Source organism: Tarenaya hassleriana, unplaced genomic scaffold (assembly GCF_000463585.1).
Source record: "Tarenaya hassleriana unplaced genomic scaffold, ASM46358v1 Cleome82, whole genome shotgun sequence".
In the NCBI taxonomy this organism is placed as follows: domain Eukaryota; kingdom Viridiplantae; phylum Streptophyta; class Magnoliopsida; order Brassicales; family Cleomaceae; genus Tarenaya; species Tarenaya hassleriana.
Window position 1 is genome coordinate 479,815 of NW_010970652.1, and position 22,907 is coordinate 502,721.

Consider the following 22,907-nt stretch of genomic DNA (forward strand, 5'->3'; position numbering starts at 1 on the left):
GGGGGCCCCGACGACGGCGGGCGAAGCCAAGGGCGGTTCTGAAGCCGCACGGGTCACGGAGATGAAGGCGTGGCTCGCTTCTCAGTTCGAATCCGCATGCAAGGAGGTTCCCAGTTTCGAATACACTCATCGGAGCATTGCCCATCTGTATAATCTCGCCACCGTTTCCCAAGCCAAGACTCAGGCTGCAACCATTGTCGCCAATGATTTTCGGCAAAAGGCTTCCGAATACCGAGCACAAGGTACTTCGTTGTAGCTCCTAAAATCCGGCTCTGCATCATGAGTGTTGCCCATTGATGGACAATGTTGTTTCGGGTTATTCTATCTTTATGGTGCGGGACAAGATCTGGGCTCATCTCGATTGTTCTGGGGAATTTGTTAATGACGTAGCGGCTAGGATAAGGGAGATTTTGGAGAATGTGGGGCTGGCACAAGAGAGCTTACCCTCGAACGTGGTCTCATTGGCGCAAGTTCTTGCGAATGTGGCTAATTTGTTGAACATAAGAGACACTGAACTGAGTAGGTGAGCTGCCTTTCCGCTTGTTGTTTGTTCTTGTTGGAATCTTATCTTGAAATTTGTAACTAATGCATAAATATTTGTGTGTGTGTAGTTTTCTTGTGGCAATGGGGGACATTTCATTGAGGAAAACTGGAGTGGAGGAGAAGAGGGCTAAGACGCAGAAAGAATCTAAGATTCTTCTTGATTATACGAGGAAAGCTATACAGAGGTTGACGTATCTAAAGAAGTAAGGTTCTTAAGGGAGAAACCGATAGATTTGACTTCCAGCATGATGTCATTTGTGTTGTGCACGCAAATTCTTGCACCTTTTTGTGAGGTATTGGAGAAGAAGAAACTCATTTGCTATTGTCATGCTGGCTTTTGCAGAATCCTTGCACAACTAGAGGATGATGTAGCTCCTTGTGAATCACAGATGGAGAATTGGAAGACAAATTTGGAAGTCATGGCATCAAAAGAACGTCAATACATACAGCAGTACAAAAACTATGAGGTAGTAGCCACCTCCTTTCAGTTTACCTACTGGTTCTTGGGTAATGGTACTGACAAGAAGTGCATGAGCTAAAGCAATTAGATTTGGTGGAGAGTTGAAACAGGAAGGATAGAAGAAAAAAGACATTAGTTTCGCTAGCTGGTTATTAGGGCTTTCATTCTAAGGCCAAGATCATTTTGACTTCTTCATATCATAGCCAAACACATGAAAATGGAGACATGCCCCCACCTCTTACAGGTCTCATAGTCATTATGTACACCAAAGAATTGCCATCATTTGCAATATTTCTGAGCTACAGAAAAATGTCAAAAACATATATTCTATAATCATATATGTGCTCAGACCTAAAGTTGTTCAACTACATAACAAGGTACTTTTTTTTTATTCCCAATCATTTTATTTTCTATTTGTCTGAGAAACATAAATGAAGAGTAAGAGACATCGATGTGGTATCTATTGATCTGTTTGATCTGTTGGTCTAGAAACAGATCTTACAAGGGAAACAATAAGATTGTATCATTTGTAGTCTGTGTTGTTGCCCTGAAAATTAATTTGTGGTACGCTTTCTGGGGGGGCAGACATTACTCAACCGCGTTGGTTACTCTCCCGATATCAGCCACAGGGTACTGGTAGAAATGGCTGAGTACAAGAAGGAATTGGAGAAGAAAACGAAACCCGTCCTCGATACTCTAAGAAGCTACCAGGACTTGCCCCCGGTAACAACTCATAAACACCGAAGATTTTATCTTTTGCCATTGACGCAAGACATTGAATCCTTCATGTAAGCAAATCTTTTGTCTCTTCTCTGTTAGTTGGTTTGATCTCTGCAAAAACTGACAGGATAAAGCTCTGGCTGCGCTTGCAATTGAAGACAAGAAAAGACAGTTTGCGGCTGCGGAGAAGTATCTCGAAGAAGTATTACAGTCGGCCCTTTCCACCGCCGACAATCCATCTTGGATTTCATGTTTTCTTGGTAGAAGCTTCTGAAGAAAAAGAAGAAGGACTAATCCTCGCCGGGAATGACAGCAATGATGTGTTTATTCGAAGAACAACCTTGGAGATGGAGACTGACTGCTGCTATGTAACCTTTTCTTTCTTCTCTCGTCCTTTGATATTTCCTAATTCCTGTAGTTTCTCTAACTTTGAATGTGAATCTTGAATTGTATTGTGATGTTTATATTGGAGGTAGAATTGTATTGTTGACAAAGCAAAGAATTTGTTTGGTTCGAAGTGAGAAGCTTTCTTTCGCAATCCGAAACCTGAACCAAATCGATATGATAATTGCTGTTTTTTTTTATCATCATTCTCGTGTGTTCTTTTGGAATTTCTTTCATTACAGGGTCATATTTTATAATGTTTATGGTTTTGGGGTACTTTTGGAAACTAAAATAAATATGGGATCAAAATGCGTAGAGAAGGAAAATATGAGGGGCCTGACTGACAATATTGCTCTTCCTGGGGCGTGGGCGTCACGGTGGACTCAGGACGCACGCGGTTTCGTAGCTTCTCTCTCTCTCCTTAAAGAGGGACAAACAAAGTCCGCGAGAATCAGATAATTGGATCGGCTTCAATGGATGCAAAGATCAGTCAATTCTTCGATTCCGTCGGCTCCTTCTTCAGCGGTGGTGACAAGATCCCCTGGTGTGAACGCGATGTCATCGCTGTAAGTTCCCTCTTTCTTCCTCTCCTTCTTCACCACTCGTTTTCGGCTATGGCTTCTCGGTCATTTTCGCTTTCGAAATTACGGTATGTTTATGGGAATTCGAAATCGTCGAGCTATTTTGTGCTTTCTTGGGTGATTCCTGATGTGTGTGCTTGACCTAGACGGTTTGTGGAGATTGAATAAGAAATGTGATCTCCCGGATATTCCAGCAGTGCGATAAATTAGATTCTGTGATTGACAAGCTGTGATTGGCCTTCGAATTTTGTGCGCAATCTGATATGGATGGATTTTGGTAGCATCTCATTATGTTGCACATATACTCGTCTCACCAGTCACAAGAGGAATTATTATCAAACTTCAGTAAATGTCATTTGGGAATTTATATGTTTAAATGTTCATGCGTTAGAGCTCTGTACTGTTTTGGTCACTGGTTAAACCGTGCTGTTTTGTTGAAAGGGATGTGAAAGAGAGGTTCAAGAGGCCACGGATGGTGGCAATGAAGAACTTAAGAAAGAAACCATAATGCGATTATCGTGGGCGCTTGTTCATTCCAGACAAGCGGAAGACGTGCAACGTGGAATAGCCATGCTTGAAGGTATCTCCTTTCTTGTTCCATGCACTGCTAGTTTGATGCACACTATGATCCTTGGACCATTTTTTGCTGTTGAATGGGTCGGCTATTACCAGGCTTAGTTCTGAAATGTTCGTAGTTATTACTCTTCTTTCTTGCGAACTTGTAACGAGCAAAATCTGTTTTCTTTTCTGTGTGCAGCATCTCTGGCAAACAGTAGCCCTCCTTTGCAAGACAGAGAGAAGCTCTATCTTCTTGCTGTTGGATACTATCGAACTGGTGACTATTCAAGGAGCCGTCAGCTTGCGGAGCGCTGTCTCGAGGTTCACGCTTTTTCTATCTATCTCTCTGTTTCTTTCCCACAATCTTCCGATATTCTCTAACATTCCCACTTGTGGATCAAAATTCTCACAGATTCAACCCGATTGGAGGCAAGCTCTGGTCCTGAAGAAGACCGTCGAAGACAAAATTGCAAAGGGTAAGCACTAAAACCGAACATTCGAAAGTTCTATGGCAGTAAACCAGAGTCATGAAATGGAAACTTGTTTCAACTGTGGCAGATGGTGTGATCGGGATAGGGATCACGGCTACAGCCGTAGGCCTCATAGCCGGCGGAATTGCTGCCGCTTTGGCTCGCAAGAAATGACGACCACCCAAAGGACCCCAATGTTCATATGAATAATGTGGATCTGTTATTAAAGCTTTTCTTCCATTTGGGAGAGAGTGTTTTTTGGTCTACCTGAATGATATTTTGAGTTGCAATATGAGATCTTTGTCAAGGAGATTAACAACATCGTATATATCGTTTTTCGTCGCTAGAGATACATGCGGAAGATTTTAAAGCCATATAAATATTACATAGACCTTTAAAACAATCGTTTGACTTAATTATTTGCTAATAAATATGGCTCATGAAATGACAGTGTTGTAGTAACTAGAGTAATCATTTAGTTACAGTAATTAGAGTATCTATACCGAATAGTTCTATATATGAAGCCAACTGCGTATTTAATGGTAATTCATATTATATCTGTATATTCTTCATATATATATATATATATAGGATAAGAAAGTATAGAAAATATTGTTCTAATGTCCTACTACTATGAGCCCATAGTTAGGATTACTCTGTCATGAATCCATATTAAATTTATATATTTTCATTTTTTTTTGTATATGAGTAAAGATCTTTGAAGGGTTGTTGTGATAGCATTCTACATGACAGATTTCTCAATTTTCATTGTTTCACTTTCACATATATTATTTACTCTTTTTTAAAATAATTATAATTTATATTAAAATAATTTTACATTATAATAAAAGTCATAAAAAAATATTTTTTCTTTATCAAATAAATATTCTATATTATTTTACAAAGTTTATACCAACAAAATTTACAATAAGTTAATTAATAAAAAAATAATATTAACTCGAATATTATAATAATAAAGTTATATAATAAAAAGTTTATAAAATCTTATTGTTTTATAAATTAATCAAATTTTATTTCCAGTCTCATTTTTATTTTACAAAACTTTTATTCAAATATATATATATACATATACATTATACAGTATAATAGAAACTAATAAAAAGGTCTATTTTCTTTGTTGGAGATAAAACTCTACAAATGACAACATCTTTGAAACTAATAAAGAGTTGAGTATTGGATAAAAAGGAAAAAAAAATATAGAACAAATGCTGTTGTAACAAAGAGAAATTATTTAGTGTTTTTGTCATGCATTATATAAATGTATAAATGTTTAAGTTTGTTGACCATTATAATTTATCAGAACATATAATCGGATAAAGATATTGAATTAATGGATTTACACTATCCAAAAAAGTATTAAAGTTTTAAAGTATGATGGCTTTTCTCCTTATATTCCTTTTAGGGGGACACGTGTAAATTGGAAGCGGGTCGAAGATCCGAGGGAGAATCGGGTTCAAGTCGGTTGTGGGCTAAACCCGAAAAGCCCAAAACTTCTCTCGCCCACCCGTATATGACGCCCAGTTTTATAACGGTTCATCACAAAATTCAAATCTCTCTGGAGTGACCTCTCTCTACCGGATCAGGAACTCGCCGGATGTCGGAAGGTCATGACGGCGGAGGATTGGTGGTAGGAGATCGAAGAAAAAGCCGATATCGGTTGTTAGTTTCGTCTTCAGGTGAATTGGCGTCATCGCGTCTTTCATTTCTCTCTCGTTTCGTTAATTTCTAGGATTTGATGGCTCGAATTTCGTTTTTCGTCGTTTGGATCGTTTTCTACTTTGATTTGCTCCTCCGCTGGGGTTTTGGTCATCTTGCTGTTGTTGTCTGCGTTGGTGAATAACACCTATATCTATATTTCTGAGAATTCTCAAATGACAGAACGTGTTCGGTTCTGGGAACGCATTCATATCTCGCGCATTTAGTTTCTGAGTTCCGTAGTTTTACGTGTTTAATTTTCTGAGAAATATATTCAGATATACTGTTTCCAGGGCATATTGAAGTAAATTGGTGATATTGAAGTAAATCGGTAGGGTTTAGGGTAGAGGCTGCTATATGAACTTGTGCTTGACCAATCATGGATATTGGTTGTATATCTCCTTTTTCTGGTGTTGCAGACAGGGAAAAGTTTGACGTTAAACATGACCATAAGTGCCCAAGATTCAAAGGTTAGGTTCTTATGTTTTTAAATTTCCTTTTAGACTAGAAAGGAGTGAGTGATGATAATCCTTATATTCCCATCTCTCGCCAGCTTCTGTCAATCTGGTATCGATGGAATTTGCTCTTCTGTTTATTCTTTTTCTGTACCAGATGAAGAAATCATACATGGCAAGCGTACGTATTTCATACCCGTTCCTTATAATGAATGTGTGTCGTATATTATCAGGTTTATTGCATGCTGCTCATCTTTCAAGGTTATGACGGAAATAACATCATCTGTACCCCAGAATGGTAACTTGCTTATTATTTTGATAGGCTGAGTTAGGTCACCGTATTAATTGGTCAGCACCACATGCATCACAGCAAGTTTTGACAATGACGTCGACTTGGTGTCATGCTAAGTCTTTTGGAATTTATCGAGGTAAGAATCCATTGACCTCTTGGAATTTTTTGTCTCTGTAATTGGCTTTTTAACCAAGCTCCTTCTTTTAGAATCCTGTATAAAAGTTTTTTGGGTTTCTTTAATTGGATTTTTAACCTCCGATCTTTTCACTTTGATATTCATGCAGACTCTACTTGCCTTTGTTAACTCCAAACTTTATAATTCTGTAGAGGCGAAGTAACAGTATTATCAGCTCGTTGATTCTTGATTGGCGGCTTTAGCAGCGGGTATGTTTTCAACCTTTAAGAAAGACTTAATTGTTCCTTGAGATGATGGAAGCTTGAAGTAGTTCTTTTATCTATGAAGTCTCTTGCCAAATAGGAAAAACACATAGTTTTATTACTTTAAAAGCGAGTGAACAGACATGTCTGTTAGATACTGCCTTCTGAATTTTTGACCTATGAAATCAGCATTAAAGGAATTAAAATCTGAACATAGTTATGAATATCTACGCAAAAGTAGTTACTAGTTAGAGACTAGAGTATTTATGAAAACGAATGAGACAACCCTGAAAGCTTAATGCATTTCATGTTTTGTGGCAACAGGATTAGATATATTATGACAATATGATTCATAGATCAGTAACAACAAATAAAATTAAGATAGATCACCTAGGAATCATGAACAGTTTCATGCTTTAGTTAATAGAAATCCCGTATTATTATTTGTTATGGGTTTCTGCATCTAGGTCATTCCAATATTTTATGCAAGTTCGTTCATGTGCTAATCGACAACTGTGACAATGACATGCGTGGAGCTAGAGATGCGATTTGGTTCTGTTATGGTGATGGTTTTTTTTCTTATATTGTTTCCAAGAGGTTCACTGTTTTTTGTCATTCGTGCTTTCAGTGGTGTGCTGCTGTCTTGGGAAGGAGAAGGCGTGCCTTTTAAGGAAGATGATGAAACTTTTACACATAAGGTCAGCCTAGTAGTATTATTTTAACTCTTTTCCTGTATTATACATATTGCAGAAAGGGTGGACGGGCTTTGCTTAGCGAGTCTGTTTATTTGATTTGTCTTTTTGGTTGGCAGTTTTTCCTTAAGCCTACCCTGAGTCGTATTTGTATCTATCAGTGTTGTATGTCCAATCACAGTGGACGTGCATGAACTTATAATCTTCCTAACTGTGGGAACGTGTTATGGTTTGCAAGGTAATAAACTGTATAACATGATCTTGATCAAAGAATGATAGGGTTGTTATTTAAACTGGATAATGATAAAAGCATAAGATATAGCCCGATTTAGTGACTTTTTTGTGTGTGATGATATTTTGCCTTATTTGATGCCTTTTTTGAGCAGGGGAAGAGGAGGAGGTAGCTTCAAATATAGGAAGAGAACTATACCGTTCTTTTTTATAAAACCCATGAAGGGAAGGCAACAACAATACGATTGTGTTTCTTTTGATGCATTTGTTTGTTAAACTTGGGTTTTTATGTGGATTGCAGATGATAAAGCCATATCACAAGCGGAGTGTTGAAGGAGAAGTGGATGTTGCGATTCCCATTCAAGTAAGTTTTTTCCCTTATTCCTTTTTTCCCCATATAGTTTTGCACGAGAATGTGCTATTTCAATTGTTGTTGTTGTGGTAATAAGGGGTGAGAGTCCGACTGAGTCGAGTTTTGACGTCCACACCCAGACATTACCGGACGACGAATTAGCCATCGAGACCCTACCCTAGTACAACCCAGGCAGCGTGGTCAATAATATGCCAACTCAGTAGGCCGTTAGTCGTGCAAATAAGTCCGCTAGGAACTGTTTAAGACCCTAAAGCCACATGAATCCACAAAGTAACCCTCAATTGCTGGCCCATTACGCCTCAAACAGTTCTTTTTTATTCCCTAGTAGGCCCCAGTGACCAGCCCATCGACTACATCTCTTTTGAGCATTCCCAGTAAGTATATCTACATTCTGGTCCAAATATGGCCTCCACCTCCGAAAACAGAACGCAATGACAGGGTTACTAAGTCCTTACGAACCATCTGGGCCAACCTTGAGCCCATTTTATAAACATTTTACCTAATATAATGGCCATTATGCAGATCTATTTTCGTTAACGTTGGGCCCTTTAATAAGCCCATTTGCGTTGTTATTGGGGCCCAATAGTAGATCCATTTCGTTAACGTTAGACCCAATAGGCTCATTTGTATGCGTTGGGAGAACAGTAAGGCCCAGTCTAGTAAAGGATCGGTTGGGCTCAACTATAAGCCCATTTTCATTAACTTTGGGTCCAATACTGGGCCCAACAATAGATCCATTTTCGTAACTTTGGACCCAATCGTAAGCTCCATTAATGTGTCTTGTACGTTAATATTGGGCTTGGGCGACACAATGGAAAACCCCCCAATGGAAAGGCCGTTTTTGTCACCTTGACCCATTATTAGGTTCATTTTTGATAACATTGGGTCCAATAGTAGGCCTATACCGATTAATAAGCCATTTTCGTTAGTTTGGCCCAATAAAAGGCCCATTTTTGTTAGTTGGGCTCAATTGTTGGCCTTTATTGTAATATTGGGCCAAGAAGTAGGCCCGGTACGTAAAGCAAAGCCCATTTGTTTGAGTTGGGCCTAGAAGTAGGCCAGTCTCGCAGTCGGTGACTCGGTGTACCGTTGGGCCCAAGCCGACTTCTTGATAATTCAAGACACCCCTCTCATATAGACCGTCTTGATCGGGAAGCTAACCTTACCTTCTTCTGAAAAGAAAAAAAACAAGCAAGCACTTCCGTGTCATTGATTCACCCGATGATCAGCTCCAACAGAAATGGTTAATTCGGAATTACTGTGCAAATATATTCAAACCTCTGATTATTTCATCTACTATTGAAATATGATCACACACCATTTTTATAGAACCCCCGCACGACACAACCTTCCCCCTCTTTGCAGTACAAACGTACATGATAAAACAATCAGACGTGATTTGTAAATGGAGGAAGAAAACCTGCTGACTGACTCATGAGGAGGAAATGCAACAACATCTAAATTTTTTTTATCACAAAAAGCACCATATGGACAAGTCTCAGGGCACCGAGTGAGCCCGGAAGAATACAGTAGTATTTTCTGTGTGCAGCCATAAAACTGTATCCAAAGGAGCCGGAGAGAATACAGTAGATAGGTCCTTTGACCTGGTAATACAGTGAGAACGCAAGGTGTGGCAATGCCTTCGAGATAATCTGCCACTGGCATACCAAAAGCACTTAGCCACCATTCCCCACAACTTCAAAAACTTTTCCCCATAGGACAGATAATTGCAACATTAGCGTGTCCCAACATGCAATATACCTGATAATATATTTTTATAGTCGCAAACGGGTATATGTAAAGCTTACCAAGCATGGCTTCTTCCATCTAATATCATCGATATGAGATTGACAGTAGCTGGTCAGAGATGAGAGTATAAAAGCTTATCACTCATTTAGTATAAACGGCAATGCACAAGCATAACTTTGAACTTCTACAGTTATGGACATGTTCAGCTGCTAACTTTTCTCTGCCTGTGGGTGTGGCAGCCTGGCAGGCAACACCACAAACAGGCAACAACAAAATTTTGATAGCTATAAAGTTCAGCAACATGAACGACGATTGTAAATAAATACACAACCAATATCCATGGATGCTCAAACACAAGCACATAGAAGTCTCTACCACCAACCTCTCACATACCAACCTATCTAGCTTATATGTCAGTTTCCAAGTAAGCAAAAGATGTGTTAGCTCCTTTTTTTTTTTTTTTAGTTTTGGTTAGGCTTACCTTAATTTTCTTAGTTGGAAGTACCACTGGGGATGCATAGCCTCCTGTCGTTCCAGAAATAAAGAAGTGGAATATCATTAACTTACATGAATACAGAAAACTATTTGAGCAATATGGGAAGGGATAATGAACATTTCACAACAGTTAATTTATACAACAACCATTTGAACGATGTGGAAGTAAAGACGTACACACCCTGACCTTCATGTTTCACCCTCAAATCGTTACGATTCTTTGCCGATTTACTTCAATCTGAGGCATCCCTTACTAGAGATGACAGAATGTGCATAAACCTGAAAAATGGCATTGGAAATAACATAGGAATAATCAATTAAAAGATCGATCTAAGCTAGAAAATCATAAGCTAATCTGATTTGAACATCTAGGAAAGCTCCTGAAATTCCAATTTTAAAATCCACTGATATGGTTAATCTAACTCTAAGAAGAATAGAGCGTCTTGCAATCATTCAATTTCTACGAACCATATTTCACTTCTATCAATAATTATGTATAATTGAAAGGAAAACAGAGACATGGGATCAAGAGAATCCAAAACCCTAGAAACCGTAAATCTAAATCTATTTATCAGAATAGTCAAAATATAAAACTATAGGATCTAGAAACCAAATACAATATCTGAACGCATTCTCAGGAATGAATACATCCTATAATTTGAGTGTTCCTCGCCAACATTGGTAAAACACCAAATAACTTGTATGAGACCAACCAAATCGACGTCGTTTCTCAAAACTTGTTGTATTGCATGCGGCATTAAGGAAATGATATTGTAACCTTTCACCTCAACCTAACAAAATAACAAGTAAGGTAACCATCCCGGGGTGCCTCAGAAGTACGAAACGTGTCCTAAAAAATTTCCATTTTATCGTAAGAAGAAATCTTCTCGCAAAACCCTAGAAACCGTAAATCTAAATCTATTTATCAGCAATTCAAACGATTCAGAAACCAAATACGCGAGATCTGAATGTGCTTTCTCAGAACCGAACACGCCCTAGCATTTGCACATTCTCGGAACTATAGATATAGGTGTTCTTCGCCAAAACTGACAACAACAACAACAGGACCGAACACCAAGCGGACGAGAAAGTCAAATTATAACACGATCCAAACGTCTAAAAACACAACAGAATAAGAAATTCAAGCGATCATACCCTGGAAATTAACGAAAAGCAAGAAACGAAAGGTTCGATGACGTAAAATCACCTGAGGAAGAGACCGAAGATCATTCTCGGCCTACTTCCACCGCTTCTCTACCGTCATGACCGACCGATATACAGGGAGTTCCGGATCCGGCAGAGAGAGAGAGAGAGATTTGAAATTTTTTTTAGAGAGAGAGAGAGAGGTTTGAATTTTTTTATAACCGTCTATATATTGATTGGGCTGGGCCTGTCGTGGAGGTAAGGAGTTTATCCTAAATCTTGTAGGTATTTTATGGGTTTTTCAGGCTTAGCCCAACAACCGAGTTGAACCCAGGTCCAGACTCGGATCTTCGACCCGCTTCCCATCTTTACTCTGCACGCGTTCAAGCCTTTCGTTAGATTAGGAAAGATCGGGGGTTTAAACGTAATTTGAAAAAGCATGATGGGTTTTCTCGAATTTAGAAATTAGAAAACACGAGTGACTCAGTGAAAAAGAACCGGGCAAAAAAACCAGTTGAGTGACTCGCGAAGTAGATATAGGATTGGATTTAAAACTCTTCGTGTCATAGATATTTGTATGTATCTGTAATAATTATTCTGTTGGGATAAAATAGGCATTTGGGGATAAATTGGACATGAAATAGGATAATCAAGCTTTGGGTAAATCTTCGTCATTGGATATGCGATAATCATGTTAATGATTTTCTTAATTCTAACCATTTAACTCCAAACAAGTTACATTTTGGTTAAGGGAGTATAGCGAGAGTTGTGCCCATTTATGCAACATGTGTTCCTAATGTCGAGCTACAATGGCCTCGTGGCCTCGTCTTTTTATGCAATTTTTATTTTATTTTTTAATGCAAAATTACTTCTAAATATTTTGTAAGTTTTTCAAAGTTTAAAATAATAATAATAATTAGTATTATAGAAAGATATGCATTTGATGGCGTAATGAAATTCCCAAAAAAAAAAAAAGAATGGTGGTAAAAGTAGGGATCTTGATATTGGAGAAAAAAGCGCATGAAAATGACAACCAAATTTGATTGTAATCCAACATTTCATCTATATTGTCGCTCCCTCAATTTTTTTACTTTCATTCGTTTAAGATAATATTCCTCTGTATGTATATAATCGTATTAAAAATGAATACTATATTAAAACTCTATGTTTATGAGTTTTTAAAACTTTTAAAAAACCAAGTTTTTAAGCAAATAAAAATAATTGAAAACCCGAAATTTTCTTCAAAAATGAATATTGTTTATCGAAAAAAATAATCCGAACATAAATCAAATAACCAAATACAAAAATGTAAGGAAAAAAAAAACATTTAATCGAGTCCACAATAGATTCTTATACTTTTTTCACCGTTACTTGATCTCAATAAGACATCGGGAATAAATAATGCATGATGGGTGAGTGTTTTGTTATTTTAATGGTGCCTTTTTACCGTTTTAACATTGGATTCCCTCGAAACAAAATTTTAAAAAATAAAATAAAATGAAGAAAACGCAACAAAATCCTAGAGAACATGTTCTCTAAACCTTTTCTCAACGAGGGGTCCGAATCCCCCCACTTGATTAAAATGATTTTCTCGAATTCCTAAATTTGCTAAACTTTATTTGTTGTGTAATTAAAGATGAGGGGAAAACACTATTCTTATTCTCTATATTCGACCATAAATAAATGTGACTATTTCAGGTTTCGATTCGGGTTTGGCTCAGTTATTTTGATTATAAAAAAACTATAATCATTCAGTTTTATAAATAAATTTCGGTTATTTTTCAGTTCGTATTCAGTTTTTGTTGTAAAAATCTCATTTTTTTCCAAATAATTTATCCGTTTTTTCGATTATTTTTTTAATCGGTTCAGTTTCGATTGACTTATTTAATTTCGTTCAATTCGACTATTTGGTTAATAATCAAAATGACCACGATAACCATTAAGGGTGGACAAAAAAACCCGAATTTCGAATATCCGACCCGATCCGAGGGTTGGATATCCGAATTTTCGGGTATCTGAGAGAACGAGACACGAGATCGGGTATTAATATTAGAATACCCGAATTTTCAGGCTCAGATTCGGGTAATTGTTATTATCTCACGGATACCCGCGGATACCCGAATAATAAAAAATTACCCTTTAAATTTTAGGTGTTTTATTAGATTTTGTGTTATTTTATTTAATGTTAATGATTATATAGATATTATTATATATATTTATTAAAAAAATAAATTTATTTTAGATATAAATACAATTTAAATTTATTTTGAATGATTTTGAATATGTATATATAAATATATTTTAAAAAATTGATTGAAAATAATTATAAATATTCGGGTTCGGGTACTTGCGATTACCCGATAATTATCTTACGAGTTTTTCGGGTTCGGTATCTGACTTCACGTGTACGAGATCGGATAATAAAAACTATAACTCGAGACATTCGGGTTCGGATACCCTCAAATTTCTGGATATGCAACCCGTACCCACCCCTGCTAACCATACATAGCTCTAAAATGCTCGGAACATTTCGTTTTATCTAATTTTTTTTATATCACTTCATGACAGTGGGAATCAATCTCCTTTTTTGTTTCGTTTTGCATGTGAAAAAAATAACTTTCATATTAAAAAATTAAATATATATATATGTATTACGGATTCCTTTTTAATTAGTTTTTTTGGGGGGGAACCACGAAAGATCTTGTCAACTTATTATTGAGAGATCAATCAAGCAAGTATATATGTGTCTTATCACAGGTTGCGATGGATCTGTATACATTATGATCGGAAATTGTCTAGTGGGGAGAAGGAATAAAAACGGCAGGGAGGGAGAGGAAGAATAAAAGCATAATGGAGAAGAAAGAGAGGGTATGAAAAGACAAGAAAGCCCTCGACAAAGGTTGACAGAGGGCGACAGTCATCGCAGAAAGTCTCAGGTACTTCAACTCCCAGTTTCTACTGTGATGTCTCTACGACCCATCTCTCTCTCTCTCTCTCTCTCTCTCTCTTAAAAGCAAAGCAAAAGGAATCTGGTGTGAGCTATTGGATCGACTGAAGGGTCTCTCTCATTCACTGTGGTTCAACGTAATGTCTCATAGAGAGGCTGAGTTTTTACATTTGAGTTCTCGAGATAACAAGAGAAATTTAGGTGCAGTAGCTTTATTAAAGATGGTATGTGGAAATCAGTGCCAGAAAAAAAATATATCATTTTTTTCACAATTTTATCGAAACATAATACCGAATAAGCGTTTTTATTTGGTATCATATCGGATAATGCCACGTTTTACGAAGCTTTTGATTGTTGCTATCTTCCCTTCTAGTATATAAGGGAAAAAAATGTTGAATAAGAGAGAAATTAGAAATGATTCAAATAAAATTTTTTGATGATTTTGATCAATACAAAAAAATATATCAAATTCTTTTGAAAATTCCTTCGGATGGGTTAGAAATATCTCAATTAAACCAAATTAAAACAGATCACATGGGACGTTGTGAGAGAATGAAAAGATTTGAGGTTATTCCAATTTTTATATCTTGAGTTAATCATCAAGATTTTCAATCTTTTTCATGTCCTTTGTAATAAATTTGGTTTCACATACAAATTTGGTTATCAAAAAATTTGGTTTCACGTACACAATATTATCGAATTTGACTGTAAAATATATAAAATACGTGTTTTAGATCGAGTCGAAGAAGTAAAATATATTTATACTTATATGTAAAATTTGAAATTAACCTAAATTTGAATAGTTTAATCAGTGAAATGGATGTGTATCATATCTCATATTCGAATTTTTTAGTTTGGAGAAAGAAGCATAATATAAATCACATGGTTAATTCGCGATCTCGATTATAAAAAAAAATTTAAAATGAATGTAAGTATCAACAAAATAATCGAATTCAAATACTATATAATATAAATAACGTCATGCACTGGATATGATAATTTATTTTAGCCGTTGTTGATTTTTATTTTTAGCTTTGAGAAAAATTTCGATGAAAACAAAGTTAAGTCCAATGCAATGAAATGAAAATCGGGGAGGAGAGTGGGGAGTCAACAATGGTCAGAGAAAACAACATAATGGGTTTGTGCCACGCGTCACGTACCGATAGTTGCAAATTTTGACCGGGTAACATCTTTGGGTAAATAAGAACTTAGGAAGACCAATCATAATAAATATTTAGTGAATGTAACTTATCAAACTAATACGGCTTTGTACTCGCTTGAAGATCTAGGAGCTTGGATTAACAAATTTTGAATCTTATATATATATATATATATATACACACAAAAATTATTTTGAGACAACAATTTAGAAATTCGGAATCTAAACGACAATAAAAGTGTCAGATTGTTGTCTTGATACGCTATTCGTAAATATTTGTGTCGCCTTATCAACGGTGCCATCTGCCGTCATCTCTTAGGTAGACATATATATGTATATATAATACGTTGGATTATTCAAATACATATATATATATATATATATATATATATAATAAATAAGAAAAAGCTGAAATACCAATGGAAGGAAAGGGCAGGAAAATAATAAGAAGAGATGGGAGCAGAGGAGAGAGTGTAAGTGTGTGGATTGAGAGGTCAAGTCACAGATGTCCACATCACATCTCTTCACATGCATAACCATTGTCTTCTCTCTTGTCTTGTCATATCATTTATAAATACATACATAAATACATATGTACCCAACAAATTTTATACATACATGCATATACACATATATATATATATACAAACAAAAACTCAAATATATACATATGTACCCGCCTGCATTCGGGTACGTACCATTTCTGTCCATCATTTATAACATTTAGTCGGTATTATACAAACATTAATTAACCAAAAAAAAACTTTATTTTTTGATTATAGTATATGCACATGGTTAGGCGGGGAGGGTAAGAGCCTTCAGAACAAGAATGCATATAACAATAAACAAAGATCAAATGAAAGTTTAACTGTCGGAAATAAAATCTTATTTTCACCCAACAAATTAAAGCAACTCAGTTTCACTTTCTTTCTTGTCTTTTTCTGTTTTTACACTTTCATAAGTTTTGCTTGCTTTATTCCTGCATCCCTTAACCAACACTCTTATATAACCCTAAATTCCAGTCTTATTTCTCTTTCCGGGGGGCAAACAAAGATATTTGCACATATGTATGCATATATGTATGTATGTATGCATGTATGATCGTTCGTGTGTATGTATGTGTGCGTATATATATATTCTTAATTAAGTTCAGAGCCTTTTAGGGTCTCAGTCGATATATATATATATATATATATATATATATTCTTAAATTTCCATGGAGATGATTCGAGCAGAGGAAATATGATGCGGGACCCACAAAATCTATCTTTGTGTGATGGTGAAACGATTTTGTATATAAATAAGCTCAACCTTTAATTCCATTTAATGGTAATTTATTTTGTGAGGCAGGAGGTGGGACCCATCGGATGGTGCCAAATTAACACAAATTAAAGAATCTCCCACTTGGCCACATAATACTTTCAAATGATAAAAGCGTTTCTTTATATTCAAAGTGTTTTTTTTTTTCTCATCTGCTTTCCGTTGTCAAGTCACTTTCCAATTATGTAAATGATTCCCCTAATCTCATTCGTCTTTTTCTAGTTTTGTTTTCTTTTTTTAGTGTGACAAATTATTATTGGAAAATTACGAACTAATATATAAAGTCCAAATGAATTAAATTTCTCCATAATTTTCAATAATTAAACCAAATTTGATTTCATATAATTTAACATGTTATTTCATTATATTGTACACCCGCAACTAATTAGGTAACGGTTGTTTGTGGTTATATTTCCGCTTGGTTATAAATATATAAAGTCCAAATAAAATCACGCAGGGAAAAAGTTTTTTTTTTTTTTGGATAATCCGGAAGTTTATCGGGTCTTTGACCCGATTACATCTTCTAGAGGATCGGAGAAGCCCAGGTGAATGTCCCTCCTCACGCTTGGAGTGTATATATATAAACAAATACATATATGTTAGTTTATATGGCAGTGTATATATATAAACAAATACATATATGTTTACGTCCTTTTATTTTGTATGCTTCAGTCGTCATGGTATTTAATTATAATAGAAACGATCTCGATTGCAAAAATTATTAGATAGACGTCAACACCAGTGATGAATGGACGCACCAATGCATGTGAATGAATGTTGTTGAAATAAAGAAATAAATATGGATTTGGTAATATTATTTTTTATTTGAATCTCTAATTGATATGCAATCATATCTAACATTTAGAATCCCTTCAAATCAATTATTATAATATTTCCAAATCCATATTAATTTTTTTTATTTCGAAAAATGTAGTGTTTGTCAACCATCGATGTGGGATATGTTAACCAAGAGAACACGACAGGAGAAATTGAGGAATATATGAGGCAATTACTTTGTAAATGTCAAATGCCAATGAATTAGGGAGAAGACCATATGTGAGCACATGGCATCAAATCAAGCTTCGGACATTGCACAAAAAAAAAAAACCCTAATCATCATGCGGCGAATACAAATGAATTTTTGGTCAAATGTTTCGAAGTGGGTTTGCCACCTTTAACGTTTTTTTTTTTTTTGAGAACTCGTATCACCAAACAAGAAGTCAAAATTTAGGCGCCAACCTTCCATTCGATGAAACGAGAAATATTTCTTGGTTTGAAGTTCCATGTGTTTCTTTGAAACCCTAAAGGTCCACGAGAGTCTCATGTGCAAGCAATTTGCCTTGAAGGTTAGATCGATGTTGATATGGTAAGGGAAAGTATACAACAAAAAGAGATATATATATATATATATATATATATATATATATATATATATATGCCCAATGGGTAATTAAATCAAATCCAATTTTTTAGATTTAGACGGTGCAAATATCCTCGTTATTCGAATTCATTGTTGGCATTGGAATTTTGATATAACATGTTATTATATTATGTGATGTTTCTAACACTCAGAAGGGCATTAGGAGACTTTCTCCAACACACACATTTAGAGACAATCACCGCAATGATTTGCCACCACCACTTTGAGAGAATTCTAATATTGTGGAGTATTGACCCAACATCCTCCACAAAAACCTAATTTTGATGGTCACCCACTTCCCCTTTTTTCATGGATTTGTCATCAAAAATGGATCAGCAGTGCTCTCCCATTCCAATTGGATTCCACCTAAGCTATATATATATATATATATATATATGTATGTATATATATATATGTATGTATGTATATATTTATGTACATGACTCCATTTCACATATATAACTATATATATATATATTCATAAAAAAAACTATATATATATAACTATATATATATACGTGCAAGTGCAATAATACCCCTGTAAAGTGCCATTACTCAGCCAATGGGCCTTGCAATTTCAACCATTAAACATATGTGGTTTCTTGCTGAACACATACGCACAATCTCATGGGATTATGATATGTGGTTATGTCCGCATGCATGCGTGCATTTAATATTTGGATAATTTCAACTCCAGGAATTTTCACTTGAAGACAACTTTTGAATAGCGATATTTCGTGGGTTCAATGTCAGTTTCGGTCCATTCAAATTTCAATGCTGTCATATTCTTGGAAAGTATTCCGTATGAACATACGCTTCTTTCGTTTTTTTTAATAAAAAAATTCTCAATAAAATATAGGTTAATTAATTAGCTTTCAAATTAAGGCATGTATATATACGTCCTTCTTGTTCAAACTCTATGACTTCCATTTTCCTAAAATTTCCCTAAAGCATCTCTTGATGGATGTTAGGAAATTGATGGCTTTAGAAGAATGAAATAACACACACATACATGAAGTGTATATATATATATATATATGTGGGGGGGATTGGGGGAGAAGTATGTATCAATGTATGTATGTATGTATGTATGTATGTATGTATGTATGTATGTATGTATGTATGTATGTATGTATGTATGTATGCATGTATGCATGTATGCATGCATGTGTGTATGTATGTATGTGTGTGTGTTGGGTGCGAACGTCGGTACATCAAAAAGAAAAGAGGAGGTCAGATGGATTAATAGCCATTCGTTAGTTGTTAACTGTCGAAGAACAGTGGAAATGGCCAAAACAGCACTGATTAATTTGTTTTCTTTGTGTCCATGTTATAATTAATGGTGATTAACTCATTACGCCAAACCCACATAAACTTTACGCTTAATTTCCATATGTGCATGCTACTTAAATTATTAATTTAGAATTTGTTAAGATATACTATTAATTTTTAAAAATATATATTTATAAAGAGGTCTACAGCCTAAAGCTCTTTGTAATTTTCAGCGTTAGAAAAAATATAATTTTAATTTGAGTTTCTTCTGTCGTTTTCTCGTATTTTTCCAGAAAGATAAAGTTGTCGGGCGATCCAAAAGATTATTCAATTATTTATCAAAATAACTTGAGAATGATTTGTTTGAAAAAATATTTTTTCATTGGCCAATTAAAATTGACGGTGGAAATTTTGCCCACCATTAATCTCATGTATTTAAACAGTAATTTGGAGATATTTTAGCTTTTTCTCCTTACTATGGTAATATAAATATACTATAAAAAAATACATAAAGTTGTCGGGAAATAGAAAACAAAAAGTAAGCAAACGACAACAAAAATCATATTTAAAAAAAGGAAGAAAAAGGGGAGTAATATTAAATATTTTGAAATTTATTGAAAATAAACAGATTGAGTGCATTACTAAAAAATAAAAATGACTATAAAAATACAAAAGATGTGGGCACCAGCGCATTATTAAAACGAACTTTGATTAAACACAATTATTGGTACGTATTCATCTTTAATCGTTAGAAATGAAAATACCTAATTGGGTTCTGATGATATAACACAATGAGTGTTTCATATTTGTCTTAAAGAACTTATGGTTTTTGTTAAGAATTACAGAATTGTCCTAAAATGGCATCTTAAGATAGATTAAGGATAATCCCAATTAGGATCACTGATTGGAATCTCCTCGTTTCTTTAACCCCTAATTATTAACGGGTTATGGATAGATGCTGCTGCCACTTTGTCTGACAAATTAACTACTCATATTTTTAATTGTTTAATGTATTTATGCCCAATCTCATATTATATATATACATATATATATATATACACACCAAAATTTGTTGTATAAAGTGTCATCATCATTTTCTATGTTCACGATACGCGTGTTCCTAGCATAATAAGGATTAGAGAGTTGGTGATGGATTATAAACATTGGTTTATGACAATTAATTTAAGAGTTGTATTATACTTTGTCTAATTTACATTTCAACAAAGTTCACCTTGATATTTAATAATAAGATATTTATTATTATTTGTTAATAAATGTTTCTAATTTACTATGGATGTGTTTTAGTTTACCAATGTTTTTATAGGTGCTCAATTGGTATGGTTTACAAAGAGATTATTGTAAATGTATTGTTAGACTTACAAGATTAATTATGATTAAGATTTTAACGCCACCGAACATGGGGAAAAAACTAATATATATATATATATATATATACAAGAAAGAGAGTAAATACAATAGAAGACAAAACCCTAGGACCCTCTTACACCATTTCCTCTATATTTATATATAGAGAATCTCTCTCTCTCTCTCTACACACTCTCTCTCTCTCTTTCATTTTGAGATAAGCTTTTCTGTGGAGGACTATTGAATAAAAATTATAAAATCAATGGTCAAAATACATGAACTTTCGATCCAACTAATGTGATTAAGATAAATAAACTATAATGTAACATTTTTTAATATACAACAATAACGTAATTAATCAATTGGTGTTCTTTTAAACGAAACTCGACTTGTTAAAAGCTTAATGCTATATGCAAAACATAAAGTACTGTCTTGAATAAGTCTTGTGAAAATTATATATATATATATATATATATATGTGTACTGTCTTGAATAAGTCTTGTGAAAATTATATATATATATATATATGTGTGTGTGTGTGTATATATATATATGGTGAGTAGTAAACATAGTTTGCGTAAATTGAGAGGGATAATGATTTGGAGATTGAAAATAGGTTTAATAAAAACGAGAGAGAGAGAGAGAGAGGAGAGAGAGTGAAAAGACAAGTCAAACGTCAAATCGGACCTCTTCTTATCATACGACTGTCAGTGCCCTTCTGTGTTGTCATTCTTTCTCCCCCCTTCTCTATCTCTCTCCTCTCTCTCAGCCAATAAAAAAAAACAAATATAGAAAAGGAAAAAAGAACAGTGTCTTTCTCTCTCTAGATTTTTTCTTACGTAGAATACAGAAGTAGCGATACTGCTTCACACGTGCGTGCGTGCGTGTGTGCATGCTCATACGCGTGAACTAAACTACTACTACTACTACCATGGACGGACAATGGGGTCACGTGCCCCATTTATATAGTTAAACAAATTTATTTCTTTAGAAATTTCATAAATTTTTACATAAAAATTATTAAATGATTTTATAATGAAATTAAATACGTCTCTGTAAAGTTACATGTATATTCATTTAAAAAAATTAGATCCGTCATTGACTATTACTAAAAAGAGAATATTAACTATGTGTTCATGTCGTGTTGTGTGTGCGTGTCATATGGTATTATATGAAAATTAAAATGAAATTTGAGTGGTTAAATGATGGAATTATAATTAAGGAGTTGGGGTAATATTGACAGATGAGATTAGGGGAGGCAAATATACACCACAACCCTATCCACCCGGCCGACACGCTTCTCCATTCCTTTCTTTAACACCCCCTCCCTCCCCCTCTCTCTCTCTCTTTTTTAAATTATTTTTTTCACTTAAATATGCCAAAATGTTGTAAATATAATATTAGTATTGTCAAGAAACCAGAAGAAAGATTGGAAGACCACCCCTGTAAATTAAAATATGTTTGAACATATATATATATATATATATTGATAATCATGATGTTCATGGTACCTTCGACTCACTTAATTCTCTGGATTCAGAGTCACCCTTTAATCACACAATTAATTGTGTTTCCTTTTTTCCACGAACACGAATCCAGAATCTTAAAATAATTTTGTCACCTCTCAACTATTTGACTACCACCTGTTAGATTATATATATATATATATGTGTCGATCACACTCGGGATTTGAAAATTACCGATGTCACTACAACATCATACGCTAAACAACATCGGTGATTGAAGATTAGCCATGAAAGAGGTTGGATTTATAATTCCAAATACGAGTTATCAATTTATATAGACAATAGATGATCGTGTTAAACGTGTTTATAAGCAATTAGCAGACCCAAACACTACAAGAAAATCTTAATATAGCGACAGAATTTGCGACGGAACTTTTCCGTCGCAAAGAAATTACGACAGAATTCGACGAATTTGTGACGGAATGCGAAAATTTTTATTCTGTCGCAATTAGTCGCAAAATCCGTCGCAAATTTGCGACGGAATACGACGGAAACGTTGTCGTCGCAGAACCAAATATTATTTGCGACAGAAATTTTAAAATTGCAGATTTGCGACAGAAATTTCTGTCGCAAATATTAATTTTATTTATTTTTAAATTAAAGTTATTTATTTTTGGAATTTGCGACAGATTTGCGACAGAAATTTCTGTCGCAAATC

At 34.8% G+C, this 22,907-nt stretch overlaps 3 protein-coding genes and 1 long non-coding RNA gene across 19 annotated transcripts in view; 3 read left to right on the plus strand and 1 right to left on the minus strand.

The window, feature by feature from the left end:
- Nucleotides 1-2,304, plus strand: part of LOC104803276 (AUGMIN subunit 1-like) — a 2,800-nt gene extending 496 nt beyond the window's left edge. For both annotated transcript variants that reach the window (XM_010527188.1, XM_010527187.1), the window contains exons 3-8: nt 7-242; nt 391-523; nt 612-746; nt 887-1,010; nt 1,589-1,726; nt 1,851-2,304. In XM_010527188.1, coding sequence (XP_010525490.1) covers nt 7-242; nt 391-523; nt 612-746; nt 887-1,010; nt 1,589-1,726; nt 1,851-1,997 — 913 coding nt within the window. In that variant the 3' untranslated portion in view covers nt 1,998-2,304. The remainder of the gene's footprint in view (nt 1-6; nt 243-390; nt 524-611; nt 747-886; nt 1,011-1,588; nt 1,727-1,850) is intronic.
- A 185-nt stretch (nt 2,305-2,489) lies between these two features.
- LOC104803275 (mitochondrial fission 1 protein A-like) lies at nt 2,490-4,062 on the plus strand. Its single transcript, XM_010527186.1, has 5 exons — nt 2,490-2,673; nt 3,130-3,268; nt 3,446-3,567; nt 3,659-3,722; nt 3,805-4,062. Exons 1-5 carry the CDS (start codon nt 2,581-2,583, stop codon nt 3,888-3,890), a joined length of 504 nt encoding a protein of 167 aa, XP_010525488.1. The 5' UTR covers nt 2,490-2,580; the 3' UTR covers nt 3,891-4,062.
- Nucleotides 4,063-5,139: 1,077 nt separating this feature from the next.
- Nucleotides 5,140-8,021, plus strand: LOC104803279. Of its 8 annotated transcripts, none has more exons than XR_770162.2 (9): nt 5,149-5,413; nt 5,852-5,902; nt 6,045-6,068; nt 6,210-6,315; nt 6,464-6,563; nt 7,186-7,255; nt 7,369-7,487; nt 7,636-7,844; nt 7,930-8,021. It is a non-coding gene; the product is annotated as an uncharacterized LOC104803279 (long non-coding RNA). The 8 variants fall into 8 exon arrangements; XR_770160.1 differs by having other exon boundaries at nt 5,150-5,413; nt 5,986-6,068; XR_770165.2 differs by having other exon boundaries at nt 5,140-5,413; nt 5,986-6,315; nt 7,411-7,487.
- A 923-nt stretch (nt 8,022-8,944) lies between these two features.
- On the minus strand, nt 8,945-11,419 carry LOC104803278. 8 transcript variants are annotated; one of them, XR_770155.2, is made up of 6 exons: nt 11,305-11,419; nt 10,285-10,376; nt 10,084-10,127; nt 9,662-9,710; nt 9,458-9,511; nt 8,945-9,025 (listed from the first exon to the last, which is right to left on the minus strand). XR_770155.2 is itself a non-coding variant. In XM_010527191.2 (5 exons), exons 2-5 carry the CDS (start codon nt 10,288-10,290, stop codon nt 9,352-9,354), a joined length of 306 nt encoding a protein of 101 aa, XP_010525493.1. In that variant the 5' UTR covers nt 10,291-10,376; nt 11,305-11,419; the 3' UTR covers nt 9,240-9,351. The 8 variants fall into 8 exon arrangements, 4 of the variants coding, with proteins under 4 accessions (XP_010525493.1, XP_010525494.1, XP_010525491.1 ...); XR_770154.2 differs by having other exon boundaries at nt 9,458-9,710; XM_010527191.2 differs by lacking the exon at nt 8,945-9,025 and having other exon boundaries at nt 9,240-9,558.
- Between the last annotated feature and the right edge of the window lie 11,488 nt (nt 11,420-22,907).

What these genes read in the sequence shown, in the direction of transcription:
- LOC104803275 (XM_010527186.1), top strand. Translation starts at nt 2,581, where the DNA reads ATGGATGCAAAGATCAGTCAATTCTTCGATTCCGTCGGCTCCTTCTTC. An exon ending in GTGAACGCGATGTCATCGCT is followed by an intron (nt 2,674 to 3,129) that starts GTAAGTTCCCTC and finishes TTTTGTTGAAAG; the next exon opens with GGATGTGAAAGAGAGGTTCA. An exon ending in TGGAATAGCCATGCTTGAAG is followed by an intron (nt 3,269 to 3,445) that starts GTATCTCCTTTC and finishes TTCTGTGTGCAG; the next exon opens with CATCTCTGGCAAACAGTAGC.
- LOC104803278 (XM_010527189.2), bottom strand. An exon ending in TTCCAACTAAGAAAATTAAG is followed by an intron (nt 9,711 to 10,083) that starts GTAAGCCTAACC and finishes ATCTCTGACCAG; the next exon opens with CTACTGTCAATCTCATATCG. An exon ending in GATGGAAGAAGCCATGCTTG is followed by an intron (nt 9,559 to 9,661) that starts GTAAGCTTTACA and finishes TATGGGGAAAAG; the next exon opens with TTTTTGAAGTTGTGGGGAAT.